The 15,070-nt window shown below is 38.8% G+C and overlaps 1 protein-coding gene across 1 annotated transcript in view; it reads right to left on the bottom strand.

Annotated features, from left to right (window-relative positions):
* The window catches only part of SAMD3 (sterile alpha motif domain containing 3), a 43,300-nt gene that overhangs the window by 11,846 nt on the left and 16,384 nt on the right, over window positions 1-15,070 (bottom strand). Inside the window, exons 5-7 of the mRNA XM_060115194.1 lie at window positions 13,476-13,661; window positions 13,137-13,221; window positions 7,440-7,607 (exon numbers count right to left, since the gene is read on the bottom strand). Of these exons, the coding sequence (XP_059971177.1) occupies window positions 7,440-7,607; window positions 13,137-13,221; window positions 13,476-13,661 (439 nt within the window). The remainder of the gene's footprint in view (window positions 1-7,439; window positions 7,608-13,136; window positions 13,222-13,475; window positions 13,662-15,070) is intronic.

Below are 15,070 nucleotides of genomic sequence, written 5' to 3'. Positions count from 1 at the left end.
TCAGGGCCCAGCTCCTCATCTTCTTCACCCAAGAAACTGGCTCCACCATCTAGAATATCAGTCATCATTGCAGAAGAAAGGGGAAAGATGGGGCACTGCATACTGGATCTTCAATGAGCTTGACATTTCTTCTCACATTCCATTGATCAATCAGTCTCATGGCCACATCTCACTTCAAGGGAGTGGAGGTGTACAAACATGCTGATTGTCTGGAGGAGATGAACTGATTAAGTTGGTAAGCAGCAATCATATCCACACTCATCCACCTCTGCGTTTCTTATTATGGGAAATCATAGCTCTCCTTATAGTTTTAGCCAATTTCAGACAGGGTTTTCTGGTAGCTATAGCCAAAACCATAATAACTGAACACTGGAACACCCAATTCTCAAACCAGAAATCAATCCCCTAAATGAATTCTATGTCTAGCAATACATCCTTCAAATACGAAGGAGAGATTTAAGACATTCCCAGATAAATAAAAAGTGAGAGGATTGATCACTAGCAGATCTGCCCTACCAGAAATGCTAAAGATGGTCTTTCAAGCTAAAATGGAAGAACATTGACTGTAACTCAAATCCACATGAAAAAACAGAGCAGTGGTAAAGGTCAATACATAGGTAAGTACAAAAGACAGTATCAATGTATTTTCAGGTTGTAACTCCTTCTTTCTCCCATCTTGTTTTAAAAGCAGTTGCATGAAGCAAGAGTTATAAATTCTGTGTTGATGGGCATACAGTGTATAAAAGGAAGACAAGTGTAGTTATACAGGGGCAAAGTTTTTATATGCTGTTATAATGAAATGGATATTAATCCAAACTAGATTATTATAAATCAAGATGTTAGTTGTAATCCAAGGGCAACCACTAAGGAAATAACTATGAATGTTTATTTACTAAAAGAAACGATAGGAAAATTAAATTAATACACTAGAAAATATTTACTTAACACAAAATAAGGCAGTAATTAAGGAATAAAGTAAAAAGAAAAAGATGACATATAGAAAACAAATAGCAGACATAAATTCTAACTTACCAGTAATCACATTAGGTAACTGACAAAATGGATTTTACAAAAATGATCCAAATGTATACTAGAGACACACTTTAGATTCAAAGACATAAGTAGATTGAAAGTAAAAAGATGGGGAAAAATATACCAGTAACAGTAACCAAAAGAGAGACAGAATAGCTATACTAATATGAAACAAAATAAATTTTAAGACAAAAATTGTTCCTAGAGATAAAGGAAGATATTTTATAATGGGAAGAGGGCCAATCCATTAGGAAGATATAACAATTATAAACTTATATACACCTAGCAAGGGCATCCCCAAAATCATGTGGCAAAAACTGATAGAATGGAAGGGAGAAAGAGACAATTCAGTAATAATGGTAGCTGGAGATTTTAATATGTCACTTTCAATAATGAATAGAGCCACTAAGCAGATGGTAAACAAGGAACTGGAAGACTAGAGTGACTGCTATTCCTGGAGAAGACAACATGGATTTTAAGAACTTGGAGCTGGATGTAATAAATCATGCATAAAATGAAAACCTCCAAGAAGATGATATCAAAAGGAATTTTGAAGAAACTCATTGATAGGATTAAATTACTTACTTAAAACTCTTTAAAAAAACCAAAATGTAGACTACATTAACTGATAAAGATAAAATAATCTGTGCACTTAAAGATCACATTAATAGCCTCCAAACTGAGAGAACTTCATTGCAATTAGGAACAACAACAACAACAAAAAAAAAACAGAAAGAGAGAAAAGCAAAAGCCCCTGTGGAAAATTCAAAGTCCTTCCTGTACTGCTTCAAGAAACCAAAATAACTGTTCACCAAATATCCATTTCAGAGTTAATCTATTCCATAAAGACAGAGGAGAATCTTTTCAAAGTGGATGAAAAGATCAGGCATAAATGTGAAGGACTGGACACATGAAAGATTCAAGCCAGGTTTTTATCAGAAAAATTTGAAAGAAGCAATGACTATTATTAAAGTCAGCTTATATCCCAAGAGTGAAAAGTTTGTGGTAATAAGTCGAAGCCTCTACTGGCTGAAAGAAACCTCAATAACTTAAGAAAAGAAAATGAGTGCATTAGTCAAAAAGCATTAAAGACGAGTTTAAGCATTTCAAAGTATGTTTACATCCTGATGTTTCAAATGGGGCATGGAGGGGGGAGGGATAAATTAGGAGTTAGCAGAGGCCCAAAGGGACCACCAAGGAATCCTCTGGATGAAGAGATTTTTGAGAAATGATGTGCATCAAGCTGGGTGAGTGTGAAGATCGGGGTCCAGTGCCCTATGTCAACCAGTTGCCATCCCCACCCCACCCCAGGGTCAGGATGACAGGAGCAGGATGCCTCCATAGGCCATCTCCATCCTGCCACAGCAGGCTCTCCACAAGAGCAAGACAGAGCTTATCCTGGTGCTCCTTGCACTGGCAGATGCTTGGAACCTTCCTTTGGTCCTACCCTCCCACCTGAGCTCAGCACCCCTAGGCCAGGCTCTAGTTCTCCTATGAGAAAGCAAGTGCTACAAAGGAGTCCCAGGGTGGGTTCTTGAGACAAGGACCCCCTGTCCTTCCCCTTATTCCAGAAAATGAGGGTGAACCACCCCAGAAATATCTGTACACTAAGTGCTAAGTGATACTAAGTAATAAACACTAAGTAATCAAATGTAATGTGACAATGGCATAAGAGTAGACTGAGAGACCAGTGGAATAAGGGACAGTGCCCAGAACACACCCAAGTCTTTTGGGGGAACTTAACATACAATAAAAGTACCACCATAAACAAATTAAAAAAGGATGTATTGTTTAGTAATTGGTGTTGTAAGAGCAACTCACCCTATGGATATCCTTACTTAACAGCATATACAAAGACAGACTCCAGATGACTTAAAGATCTAAACATGAAAATGCAAACTATAAACTTAATGAGAGAAAGAGTAGGAGAATATCTTTGTGACTTAGGGCATGGGAAGGACTGCTTCCTACAAACTAAGAAGAAAAAGATGTCAACCCATTAAAAACTGGGCAATGGATCTAAAGAGGTAATTTTCTAAAAGAAGAAACTCAAAAGTCTAACAAACACATGAAGAGATGCTCAGACTCATTAGTTATCAAGGGAAATGCAAATCACAAGAATCAGATTGCACTTTATACCTATTAGACTTGGCAAAATTCACAAGGCTGGCTAGTGCCAAGCAATGGCAGGAAGACAGGGATATGCAGTATTATGGGAGTGAGGCTAACAAAATCATTCTAGAAAGTAATTGGTCAGATTAACTACATGCATGCCCTCTGCCCCATCAGTTCCACTTCCTGGTGGACAAGCCAAAGGAATAACACATAGGTGAGTCCATAACCAGACAGGTATAATGGCATTCTCTGCAGTACAATCCGTTGAGGAGCTTGAGGCAAGGGCTTGTAATAATCGCTACAATCATGGGCTGGAAATATACATAGTAACATGAATGAGTCGTAAAGAGTGTCAGTGAAAAAATGAAACACGAATGAGGTATAGAATACCATTTTCGCTGGGTCAAATATGTATAAATGCAAAATCAGAGTACACATTTTAGAACACCTTACAAACAAAAAGATACAGATGAGACACAATAGAAGGATTGCTCAAGAGCAGAGGTGGGAAAGAGGGCAGAGAAGAATGAGCACAGAAAGAATGAATAGAACAAGAGAAAGGCCTGGCACAGAACAATGACAATAATGTGCCATGAGGTGTGGGGTTTGATTCACTCAACTTTAACACCTGAGGTTTTGCACAAAAAATAATACAGTACAAAGTTAATTCCACTACTCTGCATGCAGCTCCATACAATTCCTGTAAGTTTTTAAAACCTGTGTGTCTTCATCATTTAAACAGGATAATGTTGTCAGCAGCTTAAGAAATTACTCAGTTAAGATACAAATGAACTTATTAACAAGACAGAAATAGACTCACAGATATAGAAAACAAACTTATGGTTACCAGAGGGGAAAGGGGGTGGGGGAGGGATAAATTAGGAGTTTAACATTAACATATACACACTACTATATATAAAATAGGTAAACAAGGTCCTACTGTATAGCACAGGGAACTATATTCAATAGCTTGTAATAAACTATAATGGAAAAGAATCTGAAAAAGAACATATATATATATGTGTATATATATATAACACTCATTTTGCTGTACACCTGAAACACTGTAAATCAATAAAAAAGAAATTACTCAGTTAATTCTGTTTTGAGAATCTAATTATGTCTCCATTTATAAATACTAGAAGAAGTATAATAAAAGGCAATTAAGCAAAGGAAACAGATTTATCAATTCACAGGGCTACAAGTTGCTTGGACCTAAAGCTAAAAGTCAGATGCATAAGAAGCAATGTCACTTATGTTGCATTTGAGAGCATGATTTACAAGCAGCAGTGACATGAGGTCGTGAGGTTGGCAAAGGATTTTTAAACATTGCATTTAAAACCAGTATTTTGTAGGACTGATCTGGAAACAGTCTGGTATTCTGACACGTATAGCCATCTGCATACCATGGTTATAAGTTTTTTTAAGAGCAGAATATGAGGAACCCAGACATTTTTAAGACTCACGGGTGGATGCTTTGATGCTGCTGAAGCTTTGGGTTTTGGAGCGTAGTCTAAGCAGTGCCATGCTGACCTTGGAGATTGAGGGAGGAGGAGGGTTGGGGACAAAAGATCTGTGACCTAGGCTCAAACTCACACAAATTCTGAAGCTGCTTGGTTATCTGCAGAAGCCCACGTGACAGGACTAAGAAACACACTGTCCTTCGTTGAGGCATCTACCATCAATTCTTTGGTAAATTCCTTCCAACCACCAAAGGACAAACAACAGAAACAAAACAAATGAAAAATCTCTTCCCCTCATTTACTCCTTCCCAAAACCTTCTCCAGTTTAGCCAAACCCACTTCCTTGCCTTTGAGGGAACGGCCTGCCTCCTGGCTTCTTGCCTGCATCAATATTTTCCATCTCTAAAGCACAGGAAATAACTTTTTTCTATATTATGGAAATGCTGTGCCCAGTCAAGAAATTTTAAAAGATGTGAAAGTTGTCACAGTGTATCTTAATCCAACTATCTTTAATTTTCAGAAATCATAAAGACATTAAAAATGAGCTATTAGAAATTCAAAAATGAAGCCCAAAATAATTTAGGCAATTCATCTGAAGTCTAAAATCCCATGAGATAAGTGGTATATTCAATGGATTTGTCCCTCTGCTCTTCTTAGTGTTTTTCCATTTGCTTAATCACCATGGAGGGTACAAAACACAGAAACACATGGTAATGTAATATTCTAGTGTAAAATTTTCTCCATCCTATAAAGCTTTTGGCTTTACAGAACATGAGGTAATAAACAGGGATGCTACAGTGTTTAAAAGAATCAGAAATTTGTAGCTCCATTTGTAAGAGGGAGGAAAATAAATCCTTACGAATTAGATTTGCTTGGCAGGAAAAATGTTGCCTCTTCAGACGTGAACAAGGACCTCTTTTTGTCCCAGTTGGCAGGAAGGTCAAAACTAAATTCTGTTGCAACTTAACTCATCTTGGGCCCTGGTACGTTCAATCCCTGTTCTTTTTGTAGAAAAGACCCCTGCATGGGCCTTAGTAGGATTCAATTTAGAATTCTGGCATGTCTGGGAGACTCCAAGATAGGAACAACAAAAGGTGTAGTTACATGAAGAATTGGGGTGGTTTTGAGAAAGAACAGAAAGATGATTGTACAAACTGGGTCAATGATGATGTGTCAACATAGGAGAGGAGTTACCATTTAGCCTGTGTCCCTCAGGGTGGCCTGTGACCCCCTGGGCTTACCCTTGCTGAGGATAAGTGTTACTTTTCCGATTTTACCATTCATCCATTCCAATGAATTTTGGTGGGACGTGCATCAATTTTGGTGGGATGTGGTGGGAAAGAAAGAAAACTGAATCTGTAAAATTTTAATTCATTTATAAAGGAACTCCATTTGTAGTATATGGAAAATCACATATTTTGAAAATATGCACAATATAATTATGTTCCTTTACAAAGTGGCTTGTTATTTTAAGAATATAAAAGATATTTTAAAATGAATGTAATTCTATCTTATCATGATTTTAGTTTATAATTGGAATATTGCAGTTAAAGTTTCTATAAAATTACACTAAATTTAGGTAACTTTCACCTGTCTTGTCTTTTCATCAAAGAGCAGACATGTATTATCTTAACTGGACTGTCATTTGAAAATATCTTTGAAAACTATAATAAGGTATTTCTTTTTATTTATTTATTTGGAACTTTTAGTTGCAGCATGCGAATTCTTAGCTGCGGCATGTGGGATCTAGTTCCTTGACCAGGGATTGAACCCAGGCCCCCTGCATTGGAGTGCGGAGTCTTAGCCACTGGACCACCAGGGACGTCCCAATAAGGTATTTCAAAATACTCCTTCATCTAAAATTTTTCTTACTTCTAAAGTTGGATGAACAGTTTACAAAATATGTTAAAAAATATTCCCGTCCCCTGGTGCTTATAAGTAGTGATAATAAAATTGAGATGATCTGACAGGTTGCTCTATTAATATCAAATAACTATAGCAGCTGAAGAAGAAAATAGAATATTTACACCAAGTACATTCACTAACATAAACATGTCTGTAGTGAAAAATTATATTTACATATTCATGTTGGATTGATGTGAAAATAGATTTGGGGGAGGACATGAGATTTAGCTTCTATAACTTGATAGTTTGGACATCCTTCCTAAGGAGCTCAATCTACTTTATTAGCAGGGCACATTTTTGTTTCTGAGAACACTTGGGGGCTGTGAGGTAGATAAGGAATATTTATAGAATTTCAGATAACTAGGACCCCCGTAAACAGTATGTACAGCAAACCCACTGCAGAGGGAGGAATCTCCAGGCCCTGCCTGGGGCCCTTTGACTGTAGCTCCTCATGGCCGCCTCTGTACACAGCGAGAACAGTATGGGGTTTTGGACCCATGCATGTGGATTAGCTTCCACCCTGAAACCTTGAAACCAGAAGCAACTTGACTCCTACAATATGAGTATTAAAAAAACTTTCTGTAGCAATAACAACAGCAAGAATACAGTATACATTTTAGGATGAGAGGAAAAGAAATTATTCAAAGATCCAGAACTTTAGGGTTTCTCCAGGTTTTTTGAAGATTGTGAAAGAATAAACTTGCGATGTTCAATAACTCTCTGCTCCATTTTTGGAAGTCCTCTTTTGGAAATATTCTCATTCACAAAAACAAAACAGATTTTTTTTTTGGTTTCTGACCCACACCTCAAATTTTCAAAAGGATATTTTATTTTGTTTTAATTATTTTAAATGTTAGTATTTATTATCCCTTAATCAATCAACCAACCAATACATTGTCAGAACAATTAAAGATTCGATCTTACTTTTATCTGGACAATTTTAATTTCATCAAATCTTATATCAGCAAGAGATTTCCTTGTCTGGCCTCTTCGGTGTCCAAATTTACACTTATTTCTCATTACTTGTTCATCATCTTCTATGGGTCTTCGAACATATTTAAAACGATCTTTGAGGGCTCGTTTCCATAAAAACTGTGTAAAATTATAAAACAGGGCAGTTAATCTTCAAAGAGATTGGAATAATCCTATATAAACAATAAAATCTTTGTCTACCACCTTTGGGCTTGAAATTATTTTCCCATCACAGTAATAGAAATAATATATCTATTCTTCTATTTATCCTCACAATAATCTTGTGATAATGCTATAAATATATACATATATTGATATTTTGTATAGTACATAGCTGTGTGTGTGTGTGTGTGTGTGTGTGTGTGTGATTATATACAATGTCATATAGTTAAATATACTAGCTCTTGAGTCTAGATTTCTTAATTCCTAAAATTGGATACCTTCCACTTTAGTGTCTCCACAATGCACTCTACTTTCCTGTTGGATTCTAGAAAAGAACTGATACTGGCTTATGCATATATGGACTGACACGCTTTCTTTAAATGCATTATCAGATGAAGCAGCCTGTGCAACAGAGGAGAGGAAGAGATGGTGCCATTTGGGGAACTGCCAAGAGTTGCGCATGGCAGGAACAGAGAGCTCAAGATGTGGAAGGGTAGAAGATGTAGAAAATAGAGAAGTCAGCCCCATCCTGAAGGGCATGGTTACCCCAAAAAGAGCTTCAAGGTAATCTGGAACCAGATCCTTTCAAACCCCTCTCTGTGGACAGAGAAGTTCTCTTCTAGAGCAATGGTTCTTAAACTTCCGCCTGAATCACAATTCTTGGAGGATCTGTTAAAACACAGGTTGCTGGGTCCTACCCTCAGAGCCTCTAATTCAGTAGGTCAGGGTCAGGGCGGAAGATCTGCATTTCTTCCAAGTCCCCAAGGGGTGATGCTGATGCTGCTTATCCAGACTCTAGAGATTCTGCTTCAACAGGTCTGAGAGGAGCCCAGATTTCTGTAACCTTTAAAGCTTTGTAGAAAATGGCTGCAGAGCTGGGTTAGGAAGCCCTCTTAGGCCACATTGAGTAAGAAGTGTGGATGGTCAGCTTGTGCTCTGGGAGAATCTGTCTGGCATATGGACAGCTTGGAAGACCAGAGACATGTTTTACAACTTGGGGACACACCTGGGCTTCTTCCTCAACACACCAACACTGCTAACCTTCTTTCCCTCTGCTGGGCCTTTGGTTCTGGCCTGGAAAGCTCTGTCCCTCTCCTCGCCTACCCTGCTGGTATCTAGGTAAAGCTTGCTCTGTTTCCAGATCTCAGCTCAGCTATCACTCCCTTACAGCCTCCCTAAAAGCTCACTTCCCTTGGTTATCAGGCTCACCTTTCCTTGTCAACACTTATCACACTGGTAGTTTACCCTCATCTATGTGATGTTTTTGTTTCTTTTCTTTTTTGTTCTTTTCATTCTTCCTCTCTTCCAATTTCTCCTTCCTTTCTTCCTTCCTTCCATTCTTTCCTTCCCCTAAGCTGTGAGCACATGAAGAAAGTCTTGAGTCTACTTTGCTCACCAAACACAGCACAGTGCTTGGTGCATCTTGGAAACGATAAACACTAGATGTCTTTTGTCTGTCCTCTGTGAAGTACATGGACCCAGGTGTTGAGCAACAGACTAGAAGCAAGACTCTGAGTCTTGGTCTTGCTTGGTAAGTATCTCACTGTGTGAGGAGTGGCCAAACCTGAGCCTCAAGGCTTCTTTTCAGCCCCTCATCTTCCCTGCAATGTCATGCACTTGAATAGGTCCAAGAGTGGGTACAGGGAAAGAAATCGTAACTACACAGGCCCATATTTGCCTCCTAGTCTTGGCCACTAGATGGGTTAAGTCACCGGGTGACTTTGGGCATATCTTATGAGCTCAGGCAAATGGGAATGCCACTGAGATCACATTAGTCCAGTGTCTGACACTTAGATTTTGTCATTCCAGGTTCCTTGGTTTAAGTCTCAATAAGAGCTATTCCTGCCCCTGAAAAAGCACTGGGACCTAAGTTGGAAAGACCCAGGATCCTGGACTAGCTCCAGTATGTGTTCGCTAAGAAATCTTCAACAAGTAATCCCTCAGCCTTAGTTTCTTTAACTATAGGAATAAGAAGTTTAGTCCATTCAACTGCACTGGGTTAGGGGGAGACTCAAATGAAGAGCTACTGCATGGAAGACATTTGTAAACTAAAGTGCTGCTCATAAAACCCTTGGCAGCCTTGGTGAGGAGTACTGGGGCTTGGGGGTTGGGAAGGCAGCTTCAGCCCCAATTAAGCGCCTGGGTATGTATGAGTCAGAGATGCTTCCTCACCTCCCAGAGGCTTGTGGGTCTGGACACTGCCACTGCTGTTTTACAACAGCACAGAAATAATGGATGGCTTGTATTTTTCTTAGCCCTGAAATCTGAACTAGTACAAATACATTTTTTTTCCCCCTCATGTTTCCCATAGCTCTTAAGGGCTTCTACACCTGTGGATTTGGTGGGAGGTATTACAGCAATCAACTGCTAGGACATTTTTTAATTGCCAATGTCTTCTTTCCAGCCTCTCCCTTCTCTCCTTAGCAAGTATCTGATAGGAACAAAAAAAGGGCCGGTCAATGCAGTGGTCCACATGAGCACTCAATCAAGGGGTGTGACCTGAGCATCTGCTACCTGTGTGGCACAGGGAATTCCTGACACAGATGCCGCAATAGAAATTCTTTTTGTCATTGAACAGTCCTCCTTCTTCTCCATGCTTTTCCAGCTAGAGGGGGTGTGGAAAGAGCTACACAGACACAGTTCTCGTCCAATCACTCTGAGATAAAACACAACCCTGAAGTTATGGCCTCCTGAACGGATATGTGAAAAGTCCACATATCACCAGCAGATCTTCCCCTAACATTGTAAACCCAAATATAATCATTAGGAAACATTTAGACAAACCCAAAATGTGGATCATCGTACAAGGCAACTGGACTAGGCTTGTCCAAAAAAGAAAATATAATGGAAAAAAAAAAGTAGGGAAACTATCCTAGAGACAAAAAGAAGTTAAAGAGACATAGTAACTACATGGAATGCATAATCTTTGATTAGATGTTATAGCCAAAAATCCATTTTAAAACTTTGTTTCAATAATTGAAGAAACAGGGATATGGATTGTATATGATATTATGTAATTATTGTTAATTCTTTTGGTATAAAAATGGTATTGTGGTTAGATAGGAGATTGTCCTTATCCTTATAAGGTATATGCTGAGGTATTTAGGAGTGGCAACTTCGACTTGCTTTTTTTCAGATGCTCAGTCAAAACAAACAAATAAATATGAGAAAGGAAACGTAAATGTGGCAAAATGGTAACACCTAGTGAATCTAGATCAGTGATTTTCAATCATCGGAGATTTTGCCCCCCACCCAGGATACATTTGGCAATGTTTGGAGACACGGTTGGTTGTTACATCAGTTTGGGTGAAGGGGTATTATTTACACTTAGTGAGTGACAGGGATGATGCTAAGTGCCCTACAATGCAGAGGACAGCCCACACCACAAAGAAGTATCCACCCAAAATGCAATACTGCCCAGACTAAGAAACCTTGAGCTACATAAAGAGTATATGGCTGTTCACTGCAACAGTCTTTCAACTCCTGTGTAGATTTGAAAACTTTTGAAATAAAAAGTTGAGAGGGCCTCCCTGGTGGCGCAGTGGTTAAGAGTCCGCCTGCCGATGCAGGGGATACGGGTTCGTGCCCCGGTCTGGGAGGATCCCATATGCCGCGGAGCGGCTGGGCCCGTGAGCCATGGCCGCTGGGCCTGCGCATCCGGAGCCTGTGCTCCGCAACGGGAGAGGCCACAACAGTGAGAGGCCCACATACCGCAAAAAGAAGAAAAAAAAAAAAAAAAAAAAAAAAAGTTGAGAATATCAGTATCTTGTAATAACCTATAGTGGAAAATAATCTGTACAATATATATATACATATAAACATAACTGAATCACTTTTCTATACATCTGAAACTAACACAATATTATAAATCAACTATACCTCAATTTTAAAAAGTTGAGAATAAAGTTAGTCCTAAAAATGACCAAATGCTTCCTTGCTGTGTGCATGCTCTCTCTCTCTCACACACACACACATACACACACACACACACATAGTGTGTACCTTGAAGACACACACTATGTCTTCAAGAAAGTACAGCAAAAAATTTTTCTCAGAGATACCTGCTATAATAAGGTGCAAAAGACATCTGTCTTATTTAGATAAGACTACCAATGTATACGTATACGGCATATAAAGATATAAGGACTAATAGACAGCAAATCTTATGTACACAAAGCAATAATTCCCCACAATTGTCCCTTAAATCATATAGTTCCAGTGTCACAATACACTCAATTTTTTTAACCATCTTAACTATTTTTAAGTGTACAGTTCAGTAGAGTTAAGCATACTCAGATTGTTGGGCAATGGATAACCGAGGCTTTTAAAGCCAAGAGACTTGCAGACCCAGAGAACAAAGCTTGTATTGAAACCTCTGGAGCTGTGTTTCCCAACCCTGACTGCACATTGGAATCATCTGGGGAGCTTTAAGGTGCCAGGGTCTCTTCTCCAGACCAACTAAACCAGAATCTCTGGGGATCCTGATGTGCAGCCAGAGTTGAGAACTGCTGCCCCAGAACACCTCCAGGATCTGTTTTTGTCAGAACAGCAGAGATGTGGGAGGGCCAGGTGAGGCTGGAAGTCAAGACCTCAGAAGCAGACCACTTCTCCACTGGGTCTAAACAAAGGCAAGAACCACTTTATTGATGAAAACACTGATGTAGATGCAGTCACAGCCTTCTCTTTCCACGTATCGCATCTCTTAAAGATCCTTCCTAGAAACTCACCTTTATCTGTGAGCTTCCAAACAGTTTTCAGAGAGAGACAGAATGATGATGACATAGAAAGAGAAAGAAGATGAAGAAGGATGAGGAGGGATGAACAGGTGGCACACAGAGGATTTTTCGAGCGGTGAAAATAGCATACATATACATGATACAATAATGATGGATACATTTGTCTAATGGCATAGAATGTACTACACCAAGAGTGAACCATAACGTAACCTATAGACTTTGGGTGATAACGATGTGTCAGTAGAGGTTCATCCACTGTAACAAATGTACCCCTCTGGTTGGGGATGTTGATAATGGGGGGAGGCTGTGCATATGTGTGGGTCAGGAGAGAGATGGGAAATCTCTGTACCTTTCACTCAATTTTGCTGTGTACCTAAAACTGCTCTAAAAAATAAAGTGTTCTTTTTTTTTTTTAAAGAAGACCAAGGAACACAGAGAGACACAGAGAAGTCATCAAAAAGAACAGAGCTAGAGGGGATAGAGAGAGATGGAAAGACAGAAAGAAAGATCAAAACTTAGAACAAAACAGGGACTGACAGCAAGAGACAGAAGAGACGGCCAAAGGAACAGAATCAGAGAGAGACCAGACAGAGTCAGAGAAATTGACAGAGAAAGAGAAACAGATAGACTCAGATAAACAGACAGAAAGAGACTGAGGAAAGGCAAAAGAGGCATAAGATTACTGGACAATACAAGGTTCTTATTTTAAGAAAGGTTGAGAGAAACAGAAGGGCTCCACGTTGTCACTTACAAAGCCACAGCCGTCCTCATCCAGGAAAGGGTGGGCCTGCAGCAGGGCGTTGACCACGTCGTTATACTGCTGGGTCGTGGGGTACCTGTTCGGTGCGACAGGGAGGACATTTTTCAGTTCAAGAAGTCCACGTTCCTCCTCATAAGATGAGTCTAAATTACATTCACTTTTCTTCAGATCGTTCTATATGACAATGTAGACATTCAAATATTGGGCAATGTTGGACTTACTACCAATATGTCATGCAAAATCTGAAGAGAATAGGTTCCAAATGAATTCAAGTCTACTCTGAAAACACACCCTCTCCCAAAGCAGCAAGTCTGCCCTGTTATTACTCACAGTGAACCTTCCAGATACTTCGTCATATCAGCCTGGAGAAACTCAATGATCCTTATCCTCATGCTGTGTTCAGGACACTTCTGCTCTGCTAACATGCATTTGACATCATAAGGAAACTCTGGTAAAACATAGGACTTAGTCCATTGTAAGGCTTTATTCCCTGTTAGAACCTGTTTCACATTCCTTCTGTTAAATAAAAACACACAAAGAGTGAAATTCTGCTTCAAATATATGCAACTTATTAATTCTCTACACCCTGAGAACTTATGATAGAAACCACTTTCTTGAGACCTAAATATATGGAAGTCATCAATCCATCTTCCATCCAATCATCTACCTGCAAATGTCTGAGGCCTCATCGGGTATCTCTGTTTTCTTTCCCTTTGCACACACACGAATACTTGTCATCCTGGAGAAAAATGTCATAACAGTATAGACTATAGAATAAAGTCTGAAGTTGGAAAGAATATTGATCCATATATCTTGAAGAGTTAATATATAATGCGTAGCTCAAAACTGAACAAGGTATCTAACTAAAAGAGAATAAATTGCAATTCAGCAAAGCAAATGAGGCATACGATAAAGTCTTAGCACCTGATTCAGAAAATTCTTCTAATTAACTTACTTGGCTTCTGTTTGTAGTGAAATACAAGAGTCACTTAATTTAGTTGTTCTTGGCTATTTTAATAAGGTAAACTTGGTCTCTAAATTTAAAATAAGTATCAGATATTCTGATCCATTCAGATGAAGTTGCTACAAAAGGCTACAGAAAATGATAGCTACAGAAAGCAGATCAGTGGTTGCCTGCGGCTGGGGGTTGGAGTGAAGATTGACTGAAAAAAGGACACCAGGGAATTTTTAGGGTGATGAAAGCATTCCAAAATGGATTCTGACAATGGCTGCACACCCGCATAAATCTGCTAATATTAACTGAGCTGTATACTTTAATGGGTGAATTTTATGTTATGAAAATTATACCTCAATAAGGTTTTTTATAAAATTAAATATCAGAACCACTTTAAAACCTTAAAGTTAGTGATGGATCCAGTGTATAAAAAGTAAAATTTCCAAGCGAGTTACCAGAGACAATAGATAGCTTTTAATCCATTTCACTAATAGAATTGATTGGAATGGAAGTGAAGTAATAGAGGCAAGCCAAGCAGAAGACAAAGAAAGATTTCCTAAGTTAACTTAAGTAGGTTAATTTTCTGGTACAAGCATGGAAGCCTTAGTAGTCCAAATAAAATTCAGATGAGCTTTGAAAGTCCAGGTTTCCTTTAGAATTTTAGGTCATATTTTGTAAGAATGCAAGAGGTATAATGAAACATGGGGAATAAAGAAAAGAGGAGAAAGAACTCTTCCTCTTTTCATGATAAGCTCTTTCTCCTTTTTTTTCCCTCTTTGGCAATAACTGCATCGATGACGAAAATATGTCCTGGCTAAAATGAGCACACCGATAATTTCAACGCTGGCTTCAGTACAGCAACAGGCCGTTCCCAGAAGAAATTTTTGCCTCAGCCCAAATTATTTTCCACTGTTCCTCTCTCATTTCATTCATTTACTCAACCAATATTTATTGGGGGTGTACTAGTTGG

Source organism: Mesoplodon densirostris, chromosome 12 (genome assembly GCF_025265405.1).
Source record: "Mesoplodon densirostris isolate mMesDen1 chromosome 12, mMesDen1 primary haplotype, whole genome shotgun sequence".
In the NCBI taxonomy this organism is placed as follows: Eukaryota; Metazoa; Chordata; class Mammalia; order Artiodactyla; family Ziphiidae; genus Mesoplodon; species Mesoplodon densirostris.
Note: the sequence above shows the minus strand (reverse complement) of the source record. Positions and strands in the feature narration are given on the sequence as shown.